We start from the raw sequence: 26,656 nt of genomic DNA, 5'->3' as shown, positions 1-26,656 counted from the left end.
TTTTGTTCTGCCCCATCATGTCATTCGGCGGAAACCCACTCGTGCACAGGAAAAAATATTCAACCTCTTCATAGGAAAGATGTAACCTAATTTAGTATCCTGACATTCTCAATCTGAGACAGACAGCAAACCACTGCTTCACCACACCATGCTGCCTTCACAACCACTTCTCATGAAGTCCTGTAGAAAACACAGAAAACAACACACTTGATCGTAATGTCTGTCTTAAAGTGTCAAACATTGACGAGATACAAATAGGAATATAAATGTCCTTATGGATTTTTGTTTTGTTTTGATATGAATGAAACAATAACTGAAATTAATACAATTACTGTAAATATGATTTACAGTCATATTGTACAACTGGACACGTCTGAATTTCATTTATCCACACCTCCATCCATTCATCTATTTTAAATCTCGCCTCTCGTTCGCTCTCTCTCTCTCTCTCTCTCTCTCTCTCTTTCTCTCTCTCTCACACACGCGCGCACACACACACACACACACACACACACACACACACACACACACACACACACACACACACACACACACACACACACACACACACGACCCAATTTGTTGTCACCAATCACCAATTATACTCAAGTGTTTTCTGGACTGCTTTGAGGACACGTGGGCAAAGAAAACCTGACACACTGGGAGAACATGCAAATCCCACATTAAGCCCCAAAGTACACGGAGCAACCTAGAGTACGTCGAAAAGATGTAGTAATAGATAAATAGATAGATAGATAGATAGATAGATAGATAGATAGATAGATAGATAGATAGATAGATAGATAGATAGATAGATAGATAGATAGATAGATAGATAGACAGTATACCTGAGTGAGGGAGTTGTAGCGTTTACTGTGCTTAGAAAGTCCTGGATTAACTACGGGAGTGGATGGGGGCATAATTAATTAGTTTTAAATTACTCTTAAGACAAGATGCCTGACTTTTTCTCAACACTTCTTAGACTCTGGGAGGGCTTAGAGCGACAACATGCGCTCATGTTCCCCACGGTATTTATAACTCTGTCAGCTGACCTTGCACTTGGACGCGTCCATTGAGCAGCGAGATTAACTAAGTCAGAAAGGCAAATAGGCCAGTCGCAATATGTCTAAATACCTCCATAAAACCAATAATTATACATTAGCGTGTGCAGTGGTCGGATGTGGGTGTGCTGGGGATGGTTTCACGCCAGATGTGAGGGAGGAAAGCGGCGGGAGCGGCGGAGCGACACCCCCGGGCCGCACGGAGTGGTACAGTCCAGTGTTGAAATTCCGAGAATTGAGCTGCAGTGTTTCTTAGAACTGGATTCTCAGAACTGGTGATGCACAGAGTTTCGAGGAAACTTTTACAAGGTGACTTTTTTCCCTTCCCTTTTCTCTCAGCATTGTGTCAGAAGTTTAGTGAAGTAGCAGATGCTTTATGTGGCTGCATGGGCTGGATTTAAAAAAATAATAATTTCCCCTTCTTTTTCCTCTTTTGAATTTGTGTACACATTAATTTGTGATTGATTATTAGATGAGAACTACATGTTTGAAGTGTCATGTTGATTTTGACAGCTGATGTGTGTTTTGGTTGTTGTTGTTTTTTAAGTTGGCGTGCTGGTTGGTTTTCAGGCCGCGTGCGGATTGAATGTGATCATTTTGTTCAGATTAAGATACGAGCTGCGACTTTGTTATGTCGGAGCAACAGTTGTTGTTGTATCTCAATTTTATATATGTATATTTCTTTTATTGGATTTGAAGAGTTAGTGAAAGGATCGAGCTTCTTTTGAAACACCAGATTTCCTTTTTAACATTGTCGCCGCCGCCAACTGAAACGAATCCCTTAAATGACCAGTTTCAACCGGATCCAATGATTTAATAGAAAGTTATTGGACAGTCGATCGGAGATTTTTTTTTCTCCCCCGGCTTGTTAATTAGTTGTATATTTTTCTGAACTTGTGCTGGCCTGCCTGCTCGCCCCAAAACTTTACGCAGCAGAGAAACTAAAGCAACCACTCCTTGAAATCACATCCTTCGAAATCAAGCGGCCGCACTTCAAGTCTAACGTTTAAAAAAAAAAAAAAAAAAAAAGGGTGTGTGTGTGTGTGTGTGTGTGTGTGGAGGGGGTGTAGAGTTAAACTCCAGGATTAATAGTGTTGCGGGGAGGGACGTGGATGTTCACGGGTGAGATGAGTTGATTTTCTATCGGGGGAACAGGAAACCTCTCTGTGTACTGGCAACCTAATCTGAGCCGCCAGGACGGAATGTGCTCGACGTCAAACACGCTTCCAAAGTGCAGGACTGCCAGCAGACTGTTTGCTCTGGTTGTCTGCACGCCGCTCAGCTGCAGGCCACACGGCTCCAAACACCATCCTCACACCCGCTCATTAGTTACACTTTTATTTACTATTAACTGTTACGATACACCCTTTTCATGTTTGTTTGTTTTAAAAAAATATATATATAGTCCTGGGAATTAGGATTTCATCCTACTTTAAAATAAATAAATAGAAATCCATGTTGCTGCTCTCGATCCGCGCAATTAGTAGTGAATAGCGTTTCAATATCGTGTTAAAACGTCGTTATTTGTTGACGTGAAGCAAAACGTGGTTCGAAATGTTTTGGCGTGCCTCCCTTTTTACTTTTCTTTTTTTGCAAATGGCGCCGTCTGTTGTTCAGATGCTGTCACGACACTTGTTTAGTTCAAGTTGGCTTTTATAAAAAAAAAAAAAAAAAACACCCTTAAGGCAGGAGGCTTGTCTTACGACACCTTGTGTGTGCCAGAATAGATGAAATGCAACATGTTTCATGATGCGTTCCGTTACGAATGCACGATCAGAGCGGCCCCTTCCCACAACTCCATTGCCAATCATTATGTGATCAATGATTCAATGTCTCTTCTTGTATATTAAGATCATATTTTAACTTTTTTTAATAGGCTATTGTGAAATGCTAAAACGAGAGCATTTGGCATAAACAGTTTTGACATTAGAATTTATGAAAAAAAAAAACATTTTGTATGTTGCAATAAATGAGTGAGGTACTGTTGGATTGTTTCAGTCAGACCAATTCCAACATTTGCTTTATTAAGTCATCGTCATCTGACACAATTGTTGCTCATTGTGCTGCTTTTAATAATAATGAGAGAGAGAAAAAACCTGTCAATTAAGCATAGTCTTTCTTTTGCTGTTTACTTGTTAAGCAATATACTTTTATATGGGTTTTAACATTTAACAATTATCAGGACACTAAATCTATTATTTTTCCAAGTGTTAAGACACTTTCCCATTGAGGTAGAAGATAAATCAATGCTGGTTGTAACTTAAAACATGAAAGTATTGTTTTTCCGTAACATTACTTAATCAAAATACAATACATACGTCAGAAACTACTCTTTCCTGTCTCATATGTTGTAATGCTGGTATATTGAACAGCCCTGTTGTTGTTTTACTCTGTATAAATCATGTGCACCATAGTGCATTGCTCACTGATATTGAGCATAATGTATAATTAAAAATGATTTTTTTTTTTTTCACAGATTGTGACAACATGGCCACGGCTGCAGATGGCTGCATTCAGTTCACACGCCATGCAGGCGACGTCCTGCTCAACTTCAACCGCCTCCGCAGCAGAAACATCCTGACTGACGTCACCATCCAGGTGGATGGGCAGCATTTTTGTGCACATAAGGCCATCCTAGTAGCCTGCAGGTATGTCTTGTCAAGACGAGTGAATACATCATTCTTACACTTTTTAAACTGATTTCCACTGTATTTGTTGCTTAAAAAAAAAATATCACAATTATATCTTGGTTTTTTGTGTGGTTTTTTTGTCCTATAGTGGCTTCTTCTATTCTGTGTTTATGGATCCTAAGAACACAAACCTCAGTGCCATCAGCTTGGATCCCAAAGTCGACCCCAAGGGATTTTCCCTCCTGCTGGACTTCATGTACTCGTCCTGTCTGAACCTTAACGACGGAAACGTCCTGGCCACCATGGATGCAGCCATTTACCTCCAGATGGAACATGTGGCCGACACCTGCCACAGGTTCATCAAGTCCAGGTAAACGAACAAACAAACAAAAAAAAAATGACAAACATGACTAGATAAACGTGTTTGTCTTTGTAACCCGGCAGGATGTGACCTAAAGCTGAATGTGTTTACGCAGGCATCAGTCTCTAAACGTGCAGAGCGAGGAGGTCCAGAGCAACTCCAGTTACCTGGCCGAAGACGGCTCTGCTTTGAGGCCCGTTGAAGAACAAGAGCCCAATTTCAAAAACACCCGCGCACAACCTTCCGCTCCCATCCAGGAGTGCAAGGGCTACATACCAAACGTTTTCCGGGGAATCAACACCTCTGGCTCCTACCACGTCTACGGCGACCTCCACGCCCCCGCTGGGAAGCTGGAGGCTCCTCATAAGAGCAGGTGCTCGCAGGGAGCCGGCACCAGCGAGGCTCACCACGAGTCCACCCACATCATCTCCCACTCGGTCCCATCTCACCCCGGCTTCCACTCCACCGTCATCCGACCCGAGGTGGCCTACGATCGGCTTCAGAGGTCCTCGGCTCCCACGGAGGAAGATCCCATTCAGCACCCGCAGACGAGTTGTCTGAGATTGTCTCCGGGTTTCAGCAAAGGGGTCATCTCGAGCCCCCAGAGCCCCCTCAGATCCGACTGCCAGCCGAACTCGCCCACCGAGTCCAGCTGCAGCAGAAATGCGAGCGTCGGCGTTAAACAACCCTCGGACTGCCCCAAAGACGACAAGGCCCGCAACTGGAAGAAGTACAAGTTCATCGTGATGAACCAGACCCCCGGCGAGAACGAGAAGAGAGAGCAAGAGAGCGGCGGCGAGGTCGGAGCGGCGTCCCCCTCGCTGAGCCCCTGTGGCAGCGCCGCGGCAGACGTACACGGTGAGGTCCAGACCGACGAGGGGGCCGGCGAGCACAAAGAGGAGATCCACACACCTCAAAGAGGAGACAGGTAAACCCCCACAACTGACGGTGAATTAGATCTTCAAGTTTTACCTGTTAAAGGCTCGTCTTTTCTCTAAACGCCACGCTTGTCGCCCGGTCACCACAGATGCTCGTCCTGCAGCTGTGAGAGCCCGCAGCACATGGAAACCGCTCACCTTTCCCCCGAGTCGTACAGCAGAGACGACGCCGCAAAGCTCCACTCGGATTACTCGTCCTCCTCCAGCTGTGGTGAGTGGACTTCCAGCATTTACTGCAAGCGCGACGGCGAGATCACGTTTAACCAAAGCCACCGTGTGTTTAAAAACTCCCCCCGTTTGATTGTTTTGGTTTGTTCCGCAGAAACCAGCTCTTTCTTCTGTAACGGGTGTGACTCCAAGTTCTTGGAGGAGGATTCGCTGAAAGAACACGCGGTCCGGGTCCACAGTGACAAGCCATACAAGTGTGACTGCTGCCAGGCTGCTTTCCGGTACAAAGGCAACCTCGCGAGCCACAAGACCGTTCACACCGGTAGGAATGACAACTACTTCTTCGGTGTTTCGTGTGACCGTTGGTTTGACATTACCGATTTTGGGCTGGTTTTATTCATTCCGCAACCTCTGGCTCTTAACATGCAGGCGCCAAGCCGTACCGCTGCAACATCTGCGGCGCTCAGTTCAACCGACCCGCCAATCTCAAGACCCACACCCGAATCCACTCTGGAGAGAAGCCATACAAGTGCGAGACGTGCGGCTCCAGGTTTGTCCAGGTGAGAAGGAAAAAAAAAAAGACGAGCTCGCATATTTCGAAAAGTCTTCAACTTTTTAACTGTTACCTGAATGTTCTTGCAGTTGTCAGTTGTTAATTTGTCTTTGCCTTGTCTGTCCAGGTGGCCCATCTTCGTGCCCATGTACTGATTCACACAGGAGAGAAGCCGTACCCTTGCGAGATCTGTGGGACACACTTCCGCCATCTTCAGACACTCAAGAGCCACATGCGCATTCATACCGGAGAGAAGCCTTATCATGTAAGCCTCCTAGCCTCCGCTCCTGAGCCAACGGCTAAAAAGAGAGCGTAATCTCATCTAGCCTAGATGTCATTCATGGTAATCCAGTAGCCATTAGGCCAGCTGCCAGAAATCTAGGGAGTTTTAATCGATCCTGACCTCAGTTTTGCCAAACATCAAAACGGTTGTCCACTCCTGTTTCCTCCAAATCCGACGGATCTCCAAATCGAGGCCAATGCTTTCTCGCCCAGACTTCTATCTGGTCTCCCTTCAAAGCTCCTTCATTGCCTCCCAATTGTCCAAAATGCAGCAGCGAGGCCTCCTACTGGTTTTAACAGGCGACAACACATCGCTAATGGTCATCCCAAAGAGGGTGACCTGTGTTCTCCACCAGGGCCCCTCCACTTTGGAATGACCTGTCAGAGTGACTTCTGTTAAATCTTTTAAAAACTCTCTTTTATCTGAAATGTCTATTTTTAAAAAAATCAAATGCTGCCCCTTTATCTCTCTATATGCTCTCTCTTAAAGCCACCTAGGCCAGTGGTGTTTTGTTGCCAATAATAATAACTGTTGTCTTTAATTTTCCATCTGTTTGATGCCCACTTGGGTGCTATATAAATAAAGTGATTATTATTATCATTAAAAGTCATACTGATCATGCTTTTTTTTTTTTTTGCTTTCAGTGTGAAAAATGTGACCTCCACTTCAGACACAAGAGTCAGCTGAGGCTTCACCTCCGACAGAAGCACGGCGCCGTCACCAACACCAAGGCTCAGTATCGCAGGTCTCCCACTAACTCCATGACGGGCCTGGTGACCTCCTGCTGAGCTGGCTGCCCCCCCCCATCGAGTTTATCCTCTCAACAGTTGTCAAAAGATTTTATTTTTTTGTAAAAATGAACAGAAAACAAAGTTGATATGTATATTTGCCCATTATGTATTTGCAAATGATGCACATGACTTTACGTAAGCTCTTCGGTATTTCAAAGATTGCGGAAGTATCCGCTTTCATTTTGAATGTCTAACAACAGAATGTACACTTTGAATGTGAATTTGACAAGGTATTACTCAACAGGATATCTGCATTGAAGGACAGGCCTCATTTTTCTTCGTATTGAGTCACTGTTACACTTTCGCTTCAGATTTTTTGGTACGAATCTGCCCAATAAGGTGGTCTTACTTTGTCTTATGTCTCGTAAGACTGATTCTGTAAATAAGATAATATATATTTTCAGATTGCCATCTGCTGGCAGAGTACGACTATTCATGTAAAAGTACGTGTTTCTTACATGCAGCAAGCTTCACTGACTGTCATAAATGCAATGACTTGTTATTTTTGCCATGTTGTAGTTTGTGGTACATACTGTAACGTGTACATAGTGTCTTTTATTCAAGAAATTTTATTGTACATATTTGCTTTCTTTTTTTTTCAGTCATTTCTCGGTTCCTGTTGGTATTTTGCACACACCCATAATGCTGTAATACATACATACACATATATTTTCATACTTCAACTCTCTCGACTTCAAAGTGTTGTCGACATAAACCCCATTCCCAGCACTTGTTATAGCCTTATTTATATTTTTCCACTTCTTCTTTGTTATACTCTTTTACATTTGGTGCTGGAGTGATCCATTTCTTCAGAGCTGGGTCATCTGTTTTTACCGTAACCTTACGTATTATACAGCACTCATACAAAACGAGCTTATTCATAGTGCCTTACATTCACACTTTTCTTTGGTTACGTCCCCAAAGCAACTTTAAATCGATGTCGATGGCGACGAAACAGCAGCAGTATGTATGAAGAGATCTCGTCATGCATTTCCATGTTTGCATTGGTACTCAGCCCGGCTGTCATGTGCATGCATGTCAAGGTACTTTTGTTTTAGAAAGCTTATAATCCGTTGTGTGGAGCTCTTTGAAATGCAGATACACCAGGCCCCAAGCTAAAAACACTCAGGAATATTAAGCAAATGTCTTTGTAACTGCAGATTATATATATTAAATATATATATATATATATATGTGAATAACATGAAAATAAAAATGTTTATGTAGCATATATTGCATCTTTTGTCGTCATTAATTATACGGGATATGACTTGAGCAGCAACCATCTCGTCTCTGTTTTGGATAATTCTATTTACAACAAAGATACGTTTACTAGTTAGAATGCATTTCTTCATTTGCATATGGGGAAAAGCTAAATAAATTAAGATATAAAGATCTTATCAGTTCATTAAAATATAACAAGTCAATAAATAATCTCTGAATCTCCACTTAGCTGCCTGCCAGACACCTTTTTTTTTTTTAAAATCAGGTTGCTTTTTATACATCAATACAGCTTGTGTAAGATTTATAAAGTTATTTTGTTTACTCTCATTAAGAGTCAGGCTTGGTATATTTAGCGTCTTGGCATCACGACTGAGCTGTGATTGGAAAACTTAAAAAAAAAAAAAAAAAATCTACAGACAATTAACCCATCACCGTTGTTTGTCGCGTAATCCCATTAACTTGTGTTTGACTATGTAATGAGTAAATGATGGGTAGAAAGCGATAACGTTTCACCTGACATGGTCTGTCCTGCAATGCCCCCTGGTGGCCGATCAAGATATAACCGTACTGGAGTTGAAAGTTATCCTTCCACCTTCTTTTATCGAGCTGGAAATAACTTTGGGCTGCAGGAAAAGCCTGTAGACTAAATTACCTCAAGAACAATTCATCAGTTATTCATTTATTCAAACACATATTGTCCACCATGTGTAAACCTTCTTGGTTTAATTGTATTTGTTACTGCACTATGGTATTAAGCCTCATACATTATAAGGAATCAAACCAGTGAATACTTGAAGATACAGATCATAAAAACGGTGGTCAAAGAAAAGCAAATATTTTTTATTTGATCTTCATAGTGCTCCATTCCTACAGATGCCGTACATGTTCCACACACGTTTTCATTTTAACCTTCATTTTTCTTCCTGCCTAAAAAGTCGAATCTGTGACAAAGTCACGTTTAAGTGTCAGATGTTCTTCATTCAACCAAACACATGAAATTATTTACGTGACAGAAACAACTGAAAGATCCACTGTTGCATACACTCAACATGAAACCAATGTTGCATTCATTTTATTGCAGTGACACGCAGACTAGTAGCTATTGAGTAAATACCTAACTCCATGTTTTTCTCCAGCATCAAGCAAGCATCTCTTTTGGTCTGAAGCATGGCGGCTGCTTCTCATGATCCTCTGAAAACAATCATGAAGAACACCATTTTAAAGACTTCAATTACGGTGGGTGTCAGTGATCGACAGGAGGAGTTACTGGTGCAGTTTGTTTTGATGCGAAGGCCTCAGACTACTAATAACAGATGAAGAACTGTAAACTTTCCTAGTTCATTACGAGTCGGCATCTCGAGCCACAACCATGACATAATGGAAAGTGTTGCGTTTACAAAAAAAAGATGTGAAAATCAAACGTAAAAATTCATGATTGGACATATAAACCTATCATAACGTAATTGCAGTTGATAAAAAGTAAACTATGAATGTGAATGAATGTTGGCAGGCGAAGAAACTCAGCCTTCTTTGTCGAGGATGGCCTTCACATCTGCAAACACCTGGAGGAGAAGAGAGAGGGGGAGACATTTGACACATCAACCAGACCTCTGGTCTCATCAGACTGGATACATGATGCATTTCCACTGCTCCCATCAAAAAGAGCTTTTACATTTCAGTTCAGCGTGTTTGGAGCAGAAAAACTCTTTTTTTTTGTTCCGTTTTTAATCCACTTTGGTCGACTGCTTCCTAAAACAGCTCAACTCGGCTGCGAGAAAATGTCCGACATCGTACCCTACTATTCTTTCATCAAACGTGTGGGTCGCCTCGGCGGCTGTTCTCGCAGCTGATGCTTCTGACTCACCTCTTCCACGGAGCGAGAGGCGTCCACGGTGCGCACCTTGCCGTGCTTCTCATACAGGTCAATGATTGGTCGTGTCGACTGCTGATAGGTTTGGATTCTGCGTCAAGACAAATACGGCCTGTTATTCGGGTCAGGGGACACGAGGGACTGAAAGGAGGGACGAATTAGGCCAGAAACCTACATGCAGGTAACCACTAGTCTGTGAAATGGGTCAAAGGAATCTATACCGATCAGATGGGAGAACTGGTGTACGTAAAGAGATAGTTCCTATTTTTTCTTTTCTTTCTTTTTTTTTTTTTTGTAAAGAGGATTGGCACCTTTTCTCCAAGCTTTCTCTGTTGTCATCTGTACGTCCACTGCTCCTTCCTCTTTCTAAACACCTGTTGATACAAGTCTGCGGACACAAAAATAAAACAACACGTCACATCGAGCATTTCACTTAAAAACAAGCCGAGGGGGTGGAACGATCTGATTTTCAAGACGTACGTCATTATTGCAGTCAAAGAAAAGCACAAATTTGACATCAGCCTTGCCGTCCATGACCCTGTTCCATCCCTCAAGGTTGTCCTCGTTGCGAGGGAAACCGTCTATTAGGAAACTGCACTTCTTCTCATCTTCCTGCATCGTCTCCTCCATCGCCTGAGAAAAGACAAGCATCGTGTAACACGCCGCGCGACTTCTGGTGAGAAGTGAATTCAGGTCTGTGAAGGTTTAAACAAGAACAGAAAAGATGAAACCAAATACACCAAGTGACGTTATTTACTTCTCATAACCAATAAGACTGTTTCTGATGTCTAGAAATTAAAAAAAAAGACAGACGGTCATGATAAAGAACTGCCACATATCAAGTCTTAATCTTATCTTGGGAAAAGGCCCATTTTTAACAGCCACCAAAACCAAATTCAGATGACATGAATATAATGTAACTCATTAAGAGGAGTGAAATCGTTTCATGAATCACCACAAGATTTTTTATCCTCTAAAACAACTGCTCCACAGCTGCATAGTTTGCAAGTTCAACCCATCAACACACACTTGTCAAACAGGTCTGTGAACAATTCAAACTTTTTTTTTTTAGTGGCTTTTTTAGTGGCTGACTTATGGCATTCACAACAGATCTGCAGACACAAACAAGATTTACAACCTGGCCTGGATACGTACCTTTCCGAGTAAGCTGATGGTGATCTCCACCGGGACAATTTTACCATCTTTGATATAGTTTGCGATGAGCTGTCCAACCTCCGAGCCCTCTCTGGCTCGCTCCGCCCTGAGTAAATCCCCAGCTGACAAATGGGTGTAGTTGTAGCTCTGAAAAAGATTAAAAAGTTCATTTGGAAAAAGAAAATATATATATATATTTGCATATACATACATATACAGCTTCTTAATTAATGTCAAAATAACAGTTACACCCTCTGGTGATGACGATAAATTTCTAAAGTGTACACCCTCCTCACAGATAGGTTAAACCCTGCTCACATGCATTCTGGAAAAACTTGGCACTTCTGTAGCGGATGAAAGGAGCTTTTATGCTGCCCCGGCCATTCCAGCTTCACCACTGCAAGACGAAGCATGGCAGCCAACACCCAGGAACATCAGTAAACAGTAATAGTGGAAGCAGGGTCGCTTGATCAGACGCACACGTCAGAATTCCCACTTTTCTCCCTTTCTGGAAGCCCTGTTAGTTATTAGTTTTATTGAACATATCAAACAGCGGTTTGCTTATCTCACCCAATAAAGTGACTGTATCAACATTTGTTCGTGGTCGAGGTCCGCAAAGGCGTGACCAACATGCACTTCAACTGGTTGTTACACAATTTTCCCTCCAGAGTTAAGTCAATATAAAGGTTACAGCCTGAAGGAAATGTGAGCAGGGTTTGTGGTGCTGGCTCCACTATGACTGCGTGGCGGTATGAAGAAGACCTTGGTTTATCCTCAGAGGTTTTTAAGGTGACAGACAGTCGAACACGACGCTCAGTGATTGGAAAGTTTAAAAAGACATAAATGACAATTTGCATAATCAATGGCAAGATGCAAATTTGTAGCACCTGTCATCACCTGACATGAGCAGGAAGTAAATGATGGTTTTCTGTTTACATTTGTTAAATTAAAGTCCACAGACAGGATCTACTTGTTTCAGGCTTGTGTGCTTGAGTGTATAAACCAGTCTTGCATTGTTATAAGAGCAATAGAGAACTAAACACAATGGAAACCTTTCTTTTTAACTTGAGTCCACACCCAGAATGTGTATCTTAAGTGCAAATAAGAGCTGGGGTATGTCTTTTTCTTAAAAACCTGATTAAACTCAATCACTCAAATAACATGAATCGGTGCAAAAACACCGATTTTAGCACCTTCTGTAAATATACAAAATATATAATGCAATCATTATACGGCTTTACAATGTTTGGTCATAAATGAAACTGAACTTTTGGCCCACCACCATCCCCTCATTCACACTGTACTGAGCATCCTGTAGTTTCAGAAAATGCACAATGTTCTGTTAAAGTGCAGGTTTGTCAAGCCTGTTGAGCCATAATGTGTCTGCGTTTTTACAGTAGTTTACAAAATCCCTTTCACTGATATTCAAGACACAACTGCAGGGCCGCAGTGATGACAGAGCACGTCCTGCTGTTGGATGGATGAAGTCTTATTATCTGCAGCTTCAACTTTGTTATTTAGACATAATGGTGAAGAATCTCTTTTGTATCAAAGCGTCGCTGATGAGGATTAACCCATCATGTGCCTCTCTGCGGTCAGAGCTTCAGACAGGAAGCGGTTCAATCCCCGCTGGTGCCACCCTTACGACTCGGGAGTTTTGCCTTCATAGTTCTGGATACAATACTATGAATGTTCTTGAATAGAAGTTCTTTGTCGAATGGTTATATACAGTTTGTTTGCTCTTCGCTGGACGTAGATGGTGGGGCTAGCCAGCTAGCCGGCAGGCTAACAGTCAGGTTCATATTTAGAGGGCAAGCGGAAGGCAATGAAAGTGAGATAATTCAAGGTTAATAGTTGCAAATCACATGCGCGGTTATTAAAGAAACGGATTAAGCACTTTTTTTTTTTTTTTTTTTGCCACGACGTCGATAGTTTTCATTGTGTTTTATCGCGTACCTCTACGATTCTGGAGCACTGGGTCCCTTTGCCGGCTCCAGGCCCGCCCAGCACGAACACAACCTGCGGCTTCATTGTCGGCAACACTCGGCTCAACAAGCTCGGCGCCTTCCGTGACACGTTAGCGAACAGCCGGCCGAACATAAACCAGCACCACCAGCAGCGGGGGCGAGCCGGCGGCGGGGTGGGGACATACGCTTGAAAAAAAAAACGGCCGTTTGACCGGTGGATGGATGCGTGTCAGGATCCGACGGTGACTCAAACGACACTACTTCCGCCATTGCCACATGGCGGGCCAATGAGAGAAGGCGCAGCGGTCACGCGGGCCCGACGTAGCCACGCCCATTCGCTGTGTTTTTTTTTTTTTTTTTTTTCAATGCAGAGGTCGGGTGACGCCCCTCCCCTGCCTCCCCACACAGCATCAGCACCTCCAAACCCAACAAGGCGACTAGCCTCAGGAAGAGGATGCTCCGCCGCCCGTGATGCTCAGCCGGCCCGGGGACACTCCGCGATGAGACGGCGAGTCGAGACGGTAGAGTCCCCGCTGCCCGCAGCTTTCTGCCGCCTCGCTGCCTCCATTCATGGTGCACCATTCATGCGTCCCAAGAATGGAAGCCACACGGCGAGGAAAACATTAAAAACAGCCCCCGACTGCCCCGGCGGCTCGCCTTTATAAGACCCGCTCGTTTATTTATTTATTTATTTTTTTAAAGAAACTTGTGCTCGTGCAGGTCGGAGTGATGAAGACACCGATTTCGCCTTCTGAGGGCGCCGCGCGGACGTAAGGGCGAAAATTATCCAAGGAAAAGCCAGGCAAACAAAAGACATCCAATCCCCCTCCTCTGACGCACCTGGCTGCCCTGTCGCCACTTGACATGACAGCACAGAGCCGGGAGCAGAGCAGCAGGATCAAGGGGCACAGACGTGCAGCCGGACGCGCGGACTCGACCGGGAACCGAGGAGCCGGCGGACGCTCGGCGGAGGCGCATCAGCAGCCCCGGGGAGGCCGGATTGCAGTTTCTGGGGACGAGCGCCAAGGGCAGTGCGGCAGTCAGCAGGCAGACCGGGGGGAGGAGGCTGCGGAGAGCTGTGATACTTCCCCCCGAGGAAACGCTACGATCTCACCTCCACATCATCCAGAAAATATGATGCTGGGTGTTTTTACGTTTGATCAATGGTGACTGCATTGCTCCCAGTCATTTATTTTTTTCTTTTTCTTTTTCTTCTTCCCGAACCAATCATTGATGATGTGCAATTAAAAGAATAGACCTACTCTTCAGGCAAGGGTGGAACCCTGAGGGGACTGATGTGCATACTGGCCAGGTATCATTTGCCCCCTTCTTCTCTGGTTTTGCTCATTTTGCTTGTTGCCTGCACTATGGGCTGTATTCAGAGCATTGCATGCAAGCCCCGCATCAGACGGGAGAACATTGTGGTGTATGAGGTGTCTGCCTCTATTGACCAGTGCCCCACCATCATTGAGGAAAACTCACCGATTGTGCTCCGTTACAAGACACCTTACTTCAGGGCCTCGGCGGGAGTTGTGATGCCACCAGTGCCCCGCAATGAAACTTGGGTCGTGGGCTGGATTCAAGCTTGTACCCAAATGGAGTTCTACAACACATATGGTGACATTGGCATGTAAGTCCCCAGAAGACATCACGTGAATAACTTTGTGCTCTTTGTTGACCTAAACATGCGTAAAGCATCAGAGCATGTCCCCACCGACAGCCCTGTCCTCTCCTCTGTCTCTCACTGTGCTCCTCCGCCCACTGCCACAGGTCCAGCTGGGAGTTACCGGAGCTGCGTGAGGGTCGGGTCAAGGCCATCAGTGACTCAGATGGCGTCAGCTACCCCTGGTATGGTAACACCACGGAGACGGTCACTCTCACTGGCCCTACGTCCAAACCGTCCCGGCTGACGGTCGGCATGAACGACAATTTTTACCCCAGCGTGACGTGGGCAGTTCCCATCAGCAACAGCAACACACCCATGCTGACCCACATCACCAGAGACCAGAGTTTCATCACCTGGCTGGTCGCCATGAACTCTGTCACCAAGGTAGGTGACGATTTCAATTCTTACCAACAAATCATATAGATGTTTCATTCGCTTCAAACCAAGAAACTCCGGTAACACATCTTTGCTCTTGCATTTCACACGGACTCTGTTTTTCCTGCACTTTCCTTGAAGGTGTAAAGTTACAGAGAACCTCGCTGTCTGCAACCCTCCTGAAAATAGCAACTGCAATAGCCATCAAAAATCAGCCCTGCGCTAATGTGGTTGTAACTTTATACAATATTCAATGTTGAAGCCTTCCTGGAAAAGGTGGTCAACTTTTCGTAAAGTTTGGTTCATGACGTAAGTCGAGGAAAATAACGTACCTGTGGGCCTGTGTCTTTGTGAAATTCTGTGTGTTCAAATGAATGGCATGATGTTTGAAATGATAGTCAGCTGTATGAGCTGCATGAGCAACACGCATGAACATGATACTATTATTGTGTTTGACATAGACCACGAGTTGTTCACGGGTCAAGCACAGGGAGGCAGACAGTCATACACAATTATCTCTAATATTGAGAGACATCAGAGAACCGCAAACATGTTTTTGGGCTGTAGAGAGAAACCAGAGTTATTTACGTCGGCATCATTCCACTTTTCCTCTTCCAGGAGCGGATCGTGTTGCAGACGGTGCGCTGGCGGATGCGGGTGGACATCGCCGTGGATCCAGACATGCCCCTGGGTTCCCGGGCCTCGTTGGTGGGTCGCCCCTACCAGGAGCAGCCACACATCCTCAACTACCAGGAGCCCATCCCTCCCAATGCGCTCGGGAGGCCAAACGCCAATGACGCCCAAGTGCTAATGTGGAGACCGCGGAGAGGGGCGCCGCTTGTGGTCATACCACCGAAGTAAAAAGGGGGGGGGGTCCCGTGGTTACAGAGACAAGTCATTCACTGTTCTCTTTTGGAAGAAAATGGAGGATGTAGGCAGATAGAAAGGTGATGAAATCACTAAGACCAGCGGTTTCCAGTATTTCTTTTAATGTTAATTCTTTTTTTTTTTTTATTATCCCTGGAGGATTCAAGTGGACTACTATGATAACCCGGAGTGGATATTACATCTTCATAAAAGTGAAAGAGCAGTATGGTGCTGGAGATGCATCCAACCCTTGACAAGCTTTTGACTGCAATAAAGAGTTCTGCCTGCCTTTTTAGTGAAGAAGGAACAGTGTTTTTAGATGTTCTGCAAAGGTACTATACCACAAGACAAACTGCATCCTGCATCCTTATGAAGACTTTATTGCATGAGCGTGAGAGGAAGAAGAAAAACTCTCATTGAAGAAGTTTAAGAATAGCATTTGTTTTGTATAACTTGATACCTGATGACCTTTTGATTGAAAAGTCAGCCAAAAAAATCCCTGTGGACTGGTTGAACCTCGTCTGTGCCAACAAAGGCCTTCAGCACACTCAGTACCAGTACTTAAAGGATGTATTCAGATTACTTTAAAAGAGACAAAGTATTACATGAATCTTTTTAGGTTAAGATTTAACTCATACATTGATCAGATTGTATTAAGAACACCCACTTGGCATAAAAGTGTGGAAGAAAAGCAAATGTTCTGTAGTTTTCACTGGGTTTTTTTTGCTAATACACCAAACTTCTGCACCAACATACTTTCAAGTCCTCTGCTTCTATTGTGCAGCCGATATCGTATTCAGATGGTGACAAACCATCAGAGAGATGAGCTGGATCTGTCACTACCTTAAATAAATCATGTCGGCCGCGCTTTCAGTAAGTGCAGCGTAAATGACTGGGGATAGTGCCAGCAACAAATTTAAAACGAGAGGGTGACGCCAGTCGGGAAGCATATATCGTCGAATACCCTTTAATGGGGCCAAACTGCACACAGACCACGAGTAGATCGGATGCGATTCTAATCAGTGTTGTAATACAAAAGTTACATAAATCTTTTCAGGGTTTTTTTTTTTTTTTTTTTTTTTTTCATGGGAAATCAACCAGTGTTTTTATTTATTTATTTAAGTATAACTGGCCCTAGTCCTATGAGGCCATACCTCAATATCATACCCATTTTCTCCTCGGATATCTGCAGATAAACACAGATGAAGACACTCCTTCTTTTATGACTGTGGTCTGTCCAGTGGCTCATTGATGGACTCGGTCCCAAGTCCCGGTCTGCCACTCCACACTCCAGCCACATGACTCATCCTCCATCTGTGCTTCTCTCCAGGTTCACATTTCACCTTGCCATATGCCCGCTTCTTGTCTCCCCCTCCCGATCCACCTGATCCTACACACACACTAGTGCAATGACCAAATTCACAACTATTCTTAGAAATCGACATCTATGCAAGAATTTTCTGACTGTAAACTATATTTGCTAAAAACATCACGAAAAAAACCAACAAAAAAAACATGTTTGTTTGTTTTTCTTCATCTGTTCAAAATCTGCATTATCAGGGTTATTGCTGAATAAACATATTGGTGCAATCATTAAAAATTTTTTATCAGAGGTTCAAATAGGTCATACGAATTCAGTGTGTCTGCATTTGTCACAGCACCTCAGCTCACTCAGACATCTGTTGCTATAGAGACTGGTTTGGTTTTCACCGCAACTGGAGCTGGGAAAAAAAAAAAACAGTTGAAAATATTCATGGGTGTGCCTTGCCCTGTGTTTATGCATTAGTATGTGTGTGAGGGTTCTCAGAAACACGCAGAGAAGCAGGCACACACATACACTTTGATGTGAGAAAGGATCAAGGCTTTAGCATAGAAGATGCTTTAATTTATTCATTTGTTCTTACATAAAGACTTTTATTTTGCATTTAAATAACAACAGAAGGAGTGTTCTTCATATTAAAAAAAAAACCCAGGCTGGGAAGAGCAAGGTCAAAGCAGCCATACGTCTTTTATATGAGCTCTTATCTCATCTTGTATAAAAAAGGACATTCAGCATCTTTGGACAGAGGTAGCCCCTCCTTACTGCAGCAAGTTTGCCCCTTATTCCACCACTAGATGGAAGCTCTGTCATGGGTTGCTCTTTTTCAGAAGTCAGCCCTTCAGCACCATAAATACAAATATTGCCTTGTAAATACACCCCATATTCCATACATATATAATTTGAATATTAAACTATAGCATATTTTTTCTACTTCCTAATGTTTGGATGCTGGTTTGATTATAATCGTCCCTTAAAAGCCCCGTTAAACCACACATAGTGTTTTCTGTCAGTGTACTAGAGTGTGACAACAGGGCAAGTCAGCTTCACTGCCTCTTGTCAGTAGCTCATAACAAGATCCCTTACCAGGCAAACACACTATACATGATTGTAGCAAACCTGAAATCACAGCTGTCCTGTGACAGGATATGTCCCATTCACATCCCTTACATCCACAATACTGCGAATAGAGTCCTGCTCCGTTGATGGCGGGTGGCCAGCGTCGTCTCTGTAAGGGAGCACCATACAGTGTGTCTGTAGCACAGTTCTCAAAAGTCCATCGCTACACTTTGACTGTGCTGCTATGACCAGGTTTGTAGCCGTAGAAGAACGTAGCAGCAATGACCAGGACTGCCCCGACGAAAAACAACCTGAAGGAAAGGCAGGAGCAGGGAGAGGGAAAACATTAGATGAAATACAGAATAGTCATTGTACAATCAGGTAAATAATAAGAGTCTGTAGCTGTGCCAGCGCCTCCGTGAAGTCGCCATGCTGTGAGAGTGGATACGTTGCTACACAACTAAAGAGAAGCAAAAGCCGGGGTTATTAGAAATGATTGCCAGACAGAGGATGTCTGCAACAAACTCCATGGTCACTGTAGTGGCTCCTAATATTTATTTACCTTGAAGTAAAGCTGCTGGCACAGCTCCAAGGCTCAAGGTTGTGAATTTTTCTACCAGTGGAAAAGTTTCCAGAGCAAGGCTTTTGAACAGAATGAGCGAGCATGCCGATGTTTACCCAGTGGGAGTGAAGTCTTTCAATAGGAAATATGAGATGAGCGTCGACGTGATGATTGACAGGGAGGTAGCAAAGCCTTTGAGGATGTTGTCTGCATATTTAATAACAACGGCGACAACCAGACCACCCAGAGCCTGCAGGCAGAGACCACTGTGTTACAAACTGTCCAGCACACTCAGACAACAAGGAGGCAAGTCTGTGGGAGGAGGATGTGACGATGAGACCACTTGACGAACGCGGCTGTAACGCACAACACTGGCCGAACCTGCAAGATGACAACGATCCAGGTAATATGGTCGTAGCCCTGAAATATCCCGGCGTCTCTCACTCTCTGGTGGTCATACGTCATCATCCCAATGAAGCCAAACACAAAGCTGAACACACCTGAAAGAGATGCGAGAGTTTAAGAAAATCTGCCCTCAGACTGACGACAACAAACTCATAACGAGCCAGGGTGTTGGAGCCCAGTTGGGCTTGGAAGCCTCTTGTGTGTGAAGTTCTCACTTCGAGTGTGGATTTTCTCCATTCAAACAACATTCATTCTAAATTGCTTGTCGTTGTGAATATGAGCGTTAAAAGGGTAAAGTCGTAATAAAACGTGATGGATGGATAATAGAACTTCCGCACCTTCCAAAGTTTTTAAGGCAAAAACTAAATGCCAAACATGAAAGGAAACGTTTCTTACAACAAACAATACTAATGAGTGAGTAACAAAAACAATACAGGATGTTAATCTCACCTAGACATGTTAAAGTAATTTTAGTATTTACAGAGTAGAGATCTGTGAGTAGATGTATGGTCAACCAACCATGATTGGTCTCTAACATAGAATATCTATAAAGCAGATAAGAACAAGCGCTGGCTTTCTGCTTGAGCCTTGTATCATGGAAGTCAGCAAAAGCAAGGTCAGCAAAAGTCTGCAGGGTACAAATTTGAACTAAACAGCAGACTCTGTGTGCATTCAGCTGGCGGGTGCAGAAATGTCAAACCAGAAAGCAGATTTAAAAATAAAATAACCTGTGCAGTGTGTACAGATGTATTTTTTTGTTTTTGTTTTTTTAAGTAAAAGGCACAACTTAAGTCTTTTTATAGAGGTTTGAAGAGGCCCTGGACTGCTGTGCTGTTGCTTCACTGAAAGACCTCTAGAGGTCGCAAACATACACAAGACAAATACTGTATCATTTATTCTCGTCTCATCATCACACCAACAATCATACAGCACATAAACTGAAAGCAAATACAGCAAATGCTATAATACTGACTGTATCTGTCAATTATGTCACAAAAATACTTTGGAATTCATAAGTCATCAGGTTTGTTCCGGTTATTGATATTATTCCTTATTCGTCAGGTCATAAGGTGGTGAGCCATTAATATAATGCTGTTGAACATGAGAAACCTGTTTCTCTGAAGTATTAACACAATCCGGCAGAGACAACGAGAGAACAACTCACAATGCAAACGGCATAAAATATGGTGAGACTTAGAAAAGTGACCTAATTACAGTTATTAACTATGACTGTTGCTCTTTGGCCTGACGTGTGTGACCACTTCAGCCTGAGGCGTGTCAGTGGAATTGTCCTCTTTTAGCGAGAGACAGCAAAGGTGGAACTCGATTCAAAGCAGAATCATCAGACTGAATTCCCTTTTTTACGCAGAGAATGTACCAATGTCACATCACCAGCTTCAAAAAGCTCCATTTCGTATCTGATGTCTCATGTCACAGTTGTCAACTCACCCAGCCTGAGTCACAGAGGCCAGATCCACTCACCCAGCTGAATGTTACGCAGCCACACACTCTGCTTGGTTTCCTTGAGGATCCTCTCGAAGTAAACGCCAGCGAAGCCGCTGGACACGCAGGCCATCAGCACGGCCATCAATCCCACGAACTGGGAGCCTGCAGTGAGAACCTTCTGCTCAGACTCATCTCCAGACTTGGTGGGCCACTGGTGAAGGTTCAAGCACAAATATTCAGACGTTCAGGCAGTTCGAGGGGGACTTCAAATATGCACAAGGGGGGGGGGGAAACCCACAAAAAAAAACCTGCTTCAACATTTGTTAAGTTAATAATATTTGTTCAGAGACGTGTCATAAAATGAAAACGTGACTTCACAGGGTTTGTTTACCTGCACTAAAGCGACTCCCATCATCAGGAGGAGGAGGGAGAACCACTGGTGGCAATCCAACCGCCTCCCAAGCATGGTCACAGAAAATATTGCCGTGGTCAAGATTTTCAACTGATATGTGACCTGTGAGAGGCACAAACACAAACATCAACATGACATAAAGATAACAGAAAATTAATACCATATAACAGCACATTCTCCAGGGCAGGCTTGAGCATGGGGACGGCCATACAGCAACAGTGTTATTAAACATGCATTATTTGATTTTTTTTTTTTTTTTTTTTATTCCTTCTTTTTTTTAATTTGTCAAGAACTCAAAATATCAAAACAGAGTTTTCTATCCAAAATTCAATATATTCCGAAACCAGACTTCTCCAGATATTAGAATAGTCTATTTTGTTCTTGACAGCCAAAGTATGTAGTTTACTGCCTTTGCTACCTGGTCAAAAATGACTAGGTACTTGTGTTCCCTTCACTTGGAACCCGCCTTAGTAACTTAGTGTAGTTGTATTATTGAAGGGCTGTTCTGGCATGAAAAAAAAAAAGATTTACAAACTAATGACAGGAAGAAGCAGCAACAAAACCACAGTAGTGAGCAACACATTGACATTTTCAAGCCTACTTATTCATTCATCCATCACCTGTACTGCTTTTGTCATTTGATGGCAGACAAGTTATCAGTCCATCACAGAGAAAACACACACACATAAAATGAACACGAACAAGCCATCCATCAATCCATCAATCCATCCATCCATCCATGTCTAACCTGATAGGTGGCTGCATCCAGGCTTGACAAGGCAACATAGAGCAGATTGTTCTGCAGGGTGTAGATCCCTGCAGGGACGGCCAGTTTCAGAGTCTCCATGGGATTGTTCACAATCTGTTCCTTCAACAGTTGCTTCATTCCTCTCAAGCTGTAACCTAATAGAGAGCGGGTTGATAGTAATTCAATCTTGGGCTCGGCCAAGTGATATATTAGAAATCTACTTCCCCATGAGGGTCCCAAAGAGAAGAAATCACTGGAGCAAATAGACTTGCGTCTCTTTCCTACTCACTGTTGTCCTTAAAGACCAGGACGGTGCAGGTGAGGATCTTGAGGACTTCAGCAGACACCACTGCGGAGGAGGCCAGGTATTGGTGTCCCTCCTCCTTCAGGGTACGGGAGTAGCGCATGGTGAGCACCAGAGAGGTGGTCTGCAACACCAGCACCCCCAAAGACACATATTTGAGCCTTGAAGACTGCGTCGAAGACGGGACCATCGTGGGAGACTCTGCGCTGGCCAACAGAGACGTCGCCTGTGGGACGGACATGAGAAATGAGGCCCAGATCGGATTGAGTTCAGAGAGGCCGTCTATGTTCTACCAGTCTGAGGGACTCAAGATAAAGCTTGACAAACAGGATTTCGTGGATCAGTGTCATCCAGCTACTCGTGAATGTACACAGTTTGGGTTGATAGCTGTTGTGTCATGTACAAGGATTAAGATGACTAATATATACATGGACAGTGGCGTGACAGCAAATAGACAACAAAAACACTATTTACAGAAAAGAGTTATTAGGTGAAAGAGGTATAAAGTGCAAAGGCCACAGCTTTATGTCTGTCTACATTGTAACTATAACTGTAACAATATATCAGCAAGGTCACTATCTGTCACTGCCAAACAGCACGAGGGGGAGAAAGAACACAGTGTTCCTGAGTGTCCTTGAACCGATATCTTTAGATAGATGTGGATTACAGAGTTTAGTACCAACCAGGGGAGAAAAGAAAGAAATGAGAGGAAACTCGATGGAAGATAAACAGGTTTTGGGAAGCAGAAGAAGTTGTTGGTGAAGCACAGTCAGGAAAAATGTGATCTGTGAAGGTGACGTGAACTAATTTAGCGCGCTGAACTGAACTGAAGATGAAAACTCAAACCACCAGTACGTTTCTTAAACATGGTCACTGTGAACTGGCAGAAATGAGTGAATATTCACTGGAACAATGCGTGTCTGGACATAGTACATCAAAGTTATCACAAATACATTTCATCCTCATGTTGTTGGGGTTTGCATATTCATTGTGAATTATATATATATATATATATATATATATATATATATATATATATATATATATATAGAGAGAGAGAGAGAGAGAGAGAGAGAGAGAGAGAGAGATATCCTAGATTTAGTTTCTTTAGCAGCTTTCACAAATGCACACATTTACATGACATGTTAAATACTTTCTGACTGGAGCTCCCTCTTGTGTAATGATGAAATAATGCAATATTTCTGTTCATTCATTCAAATCATCAAATCATTAAATAAATAAATAAATAAACGAATGAAAGAATGAACGAACGAATGAATGAATGAACAAACACATTTTTGAACACGATTAATTGTCAATCTAAAAAAGGGAAATTAAAAAGTTAAAGCAAATTTCAATTCAACACTTCGGTATAAATGGTGATTCATATTGTAACAAACGATCAACTGTTAGTATAAATTACCACTTCACTGATACGACATTCGTTCGGAGGATCAGCCTGTTTCTATGACCCAAATATGTGTCAATTCTTGAAACTTGTTTTCTTGTTGAGTGAATAATTCCAACAGTTGTACCACTATACTGACACTTGCCAGCAGCCACGGGCTCCGTCCCCGTGCACTGAGGCTTCGGCAAGTCTGATTTCACTTTCACTGCCATTGCTCTGCAGCCAACATTGTAGATAAGCAGAAACAAACGACACGAGTTGGCTCAACTAACAACACTGAGAGTTATTACCAGGTTTATATTGCCAGTGTCCTCGAGGTCTCCTGTCGAAAGACATTCTTCCTTCTTTAGTTGAAGATTTCCTGACTCTTGCATGTTTTTTTTCCCTTCTTCTTTCTCTAACAACAACACCACCACCAATCCTTCCGTCTTCCTGTCACCTCCGCCACATAGCCCCAAAGAAAAAGGAATACAAACAAAACAAAAAGTAAACTATGGTGCACAGAGGTAGAATATGCAGGCGACACGACACACGTCACGCCTGCTGATCATTTTCCAGTTCTCTCTGAGTGGTGGGAGGACCTGACCCGAGCACCTTGTCTGGTTTTTACTAAGGTAAAGCTGTGGGTTTGGCTCAGGTCGGTTGTTTGCATCGCTTGGTCCTCTTTCTGCCACGTTATCTTCATAATCTCTGCCTCGTGGACCCGCATATGAATATTTTTTTAAGCAGTTCCTGGTTCTATTAGAGCAGCTCATTTCAAACTCACACAGCAAGTATTTTGTTTGAACGGCAACTGTGACTTTTTTCCTTCAACTGAGAGACAAAGTCCTCTGAGTCATAAAATATAGCTGGGGGTGGCGGGGGGTGGAGGGTGGGGGCGGGGGTGGGTGGGTGGGGGGGTTGTATGAGGTGCTCCGGGTGAAAAGAGGATGTACAGGAAGCCACAGAAGTAAAAGGAGTGTTGACAGAAGAGGAGGTGTGGCGTGTTCAACACACTGACCTCCTTATGCAGCTGCAGAGGCACGACTACACAATCGCCCTCTCTGTGGCAGGGTGTGAGTGTTCTTTACACACGACGCTCACGGATTCCTATGGAAACACACTCTGGGAGTGCCTCCCGAGTCAACAGCTGTACTCCTGTTCATTAAAATGCCTCTGATAGTTGCAATAACCCCGAACATCCAATGTCTTTATATTAGCAGTGTAGATTCAAAATAGTTTGACATGGGGTTTCACCTGCCGTCATTTATTTATTTATTTTTTATTATAAAGAATTGTCTGTCAAATCCCTTTTCAGCTGCTTTTGAAGGTGCAATATGAATAAACAAATCTTCAACATGTCAAAATCACCCACGGGAGACTGCCGTGTCTCAGCATCCTTTCATTCACTGCACCTGCTGAAACAGTGCACCGAACAAATTATCTCTAAATGCTATCATCATAAATGAGAAATCGATCAGACATATTTCACTCACCGCGTTTATTTTTTTAATTATTACCAATTACAAAGGACGCGTTTATCCAAATGTTTCCACCTGAGACTTTAACAGACAGGCTGTAGATCGAACGTTAACCGTCACCCTGACCCTGAACAACGGGATCTTTCCTAATGGTTCAAAGTTCTCTGCTCTTGTAATTTTCTTTAGATTCTACAAACAAGAGAAATGTTCACATTTCATCTCGTTCAGAAATGAAAACCCCAAAAGTCAGAAGAATGTCAGAAGAAAGTGCTGAACCTCACGAGAGCCGCCTCAGGTGGTCAAACAGACCTGACTGGATTCCTGCCGTCTGTATTCTGGTAGGAGGATGATGACAAACAGATCCACTACCACATGTTACCTGAAGGTAGATCATAGAAAGCCGCCCTGTACAGTGATATCAGTGGTGCCGAAGGCTGAATCAATACCTACCAAGCACTGCGTGTTTAACTGAACTTAAGTTTCAAAGATCTTACCTTTTGTGGTAAAAAGTCAATATTCTGCCAAACGTCTCCAAAGACTCAACGCCAAATCTGTGGCATGTCCAATTGTCCCAAAATGGACCCTATAGTGGTTGTGGTTAACACAGATTATTTTTATTACTTGCTTTAATGTATTTCTTTCATTTCTTTTAAAACTTTAATAATGTTTCTTTTATTAATATAATTATTTTATTTTGTTGTAAAGCTTTTCTTGAATTTCTTTGTAGAGTAGTGTGCCCTGTGTTTGAATTAGTGCGCTACAAATAAATTTGCTTATTTGCTTATTTTCATTGAGAGTATTTAGGTTTTGGCTGTGGTCATTATCACCCAAAAAAAAAAGAGAGAAAATACAGATTTATTTCAACACAAGCTATTCAAATACAAAATACATGTTTACTCAGCTACTGTGTTGATCAGATTAGTTTGTCTTTTCTTTTAAATACTATATCTCAAAGTGTATTTACATATAAGCATGGCGTTGAAAACCCTCCCAGGCAGATATATTCCCAGAATACCATTCAGACACAGAACGACGGTCCTACAAAATGCAAGATAATCAACAATAATGAAATTAGTTGTTTGCTGTTTTTTTAAGTAAAAGGTGATCTGACCATAGTCTTTCTATTTTAATAATTATACCTATATAAAAATGGCAGATGCATTTACAACATGTCTATGTGAAGATTGGGTGTTTTCTTTGCACAGCATTAAATAAAAGTAATTTTAAACCATTAACTCGTTCGTAGAGGAATGACTTCACCTTTTTATGCTACAAACTAGTTGGTAGGACACATTTAAACCTGACATTTAAAAAAAGAAAATAAACCAGGACATCCAAATCCAGCTTAACATGATCAAACCTGCATAAAATAACAAAGAAGCAAAAAATCTCTACTAACCTGTTGCGAGATCAAGTTATTGTGTTTATAAGCAGCTTCAGTCTGACACAACCAGCTCCGCTGATTCAACTCAAAGGTGTAATGAGGTGAAATGACATCCCTGAGATCAAATTCTTAATATGGTGAATTAATTTGAACAATGAGAAGAAAGAATGTCAAAGGGCTTGTTTCAAAAGGTATTTAAAAGACAGAGAACTTCCTTTCTTAAACACTTGGGAAAGGAAAG

The 26,656-nt window shown here is 42.9% G+C and overlaps 4 protein-coding genes across 4 annotated transcripts; 2 read left to right on the top strand and 2 right to left on the bottom strand.

Moving 5' to 3' along the window:
* Positions 1 to 1,333: 1,333 nt before the first annotated feature.
* Positions 1,334 to 7,944, top strand: bcl6ab (BCL6A transcription repressor b). Its single transcript, XM_080503857.1, has 9 exons — positions 1,334 to 1,370; positions 3,538 to 3,709; positions 3,840 to 4,061; positions 4,168 to 4,980; positions 5,080 to 5,201; positions 5,313 to 5,480; positions 5,588 to 5,718; positions 5,839 to 5,976; positions 6,639 to 7,944. Exons 1-9 carry the CDS (start codon positions 1,340 to 1,342, stop codon positions 6,780 to 6,782), a joined length of 1,941 nt encoding a protein of 646 aa, XP_080359983.1. The 5' UTR covers positions 1,334 to 1,339; the 3' UTR covers positions 6,783 to 7,944.
* Positions 7,945 to 8,807: 863 nt separating this feature from the next.
* cmpk (cytidylate kinase) lies at positions 8,808 to 13,195 on the bottom strand. The gene is made up of 6 exons (XM_080503818.1): positions 12,991 to 13,195; positions 11,035 to 11,181; positions 10,360 to 10,512; positions 10,191 to 10,267; positions 9,874 to 9,970; positions 8,808 to 9,571 (listed from the first exon to the last, which is right to left on the bottom strand). The coding sequence occupies exons 1-6, from the start codon at positions 13,132 to 13,134 to the stop codon at positions 9,530 to 9,532; spliced, it is 660 nt and encodes a 219-aa protein (XP_080359944.1). The 5' UTR covers positions 13,135 to 13,195; the 3' UTR covers positions 8,808 to 9,529.
* A 1,101-nt stretch (positions 13,196 to 14,296) lies between these two features.
* fam78ba (family with sequence similarity 78 member Ba) lies at positions 14,297 to 15,903 on the top strand (the record flags this gene model as incomplete). Its single annotated transcript, XM_080503960.1, has 3 exons — positions 14,297 to 14,631; positions 14,772 to 15,051; positions 15,661 to 15,903. The coding sequence occupies 3 exons, from the start codon at positions 14,297 to 14,299 to the stop codon at positions 15,901 to 15,903; spliced, it is 858 nt and encodes a 285-aa protein (XP_080360086.1).
* A 1,953-nt stretch (positions 15,904 to 17,856) lies between these two features.
* slc35a3b (solute carrier family 35 member A3b) lies at positions 17,857 to 23,955 on the bottom strand. Its single transcript, XM_080503852.1, has 8 exons — positions 23,862 to 23,955; positions 22,149 to 22,389; positions 21,860 to 22,014; positions 21,091 to 21,213; positions 20,736 to 20,910; positions 19,230 to 19,348; positions 18,965 to 19,098; positions 17,857 to 18,597 (listed from the first exon to the last, which is right to left on the bottom strand). The coding sequence occupies exons 1-8, from the start codon at positions 23,943 to 23,945 to the stop codon at positions 18,510 to 18,512; spliced, it is 1,119 nt and encodes a 372-aa protein (XP_080359978.1). The 5' UTR covers positions 23,946 to 23,955; the 3' UTR covers positions 17,857 to 18,509.
* Positions 23,956 to 26,656: the final 2,701 nt, after the last annotated feature.

This window comes from Blennius ocellaris (genome assembly GCF_963422515.1).
Source record: "Blennius ocellaris genome assembly, chromosome: 10".
Classification (NCBI taxonomy): domain Eukaryota; kingdom Metazoa; phylum Chordata; class Actinopteri; order Blenniiformes; family Blenniidae; genus Blennius; species Blennius ocellaris.
This window is presented reverse-complemented; position numbering and strand designations above follow the sequence as displayed.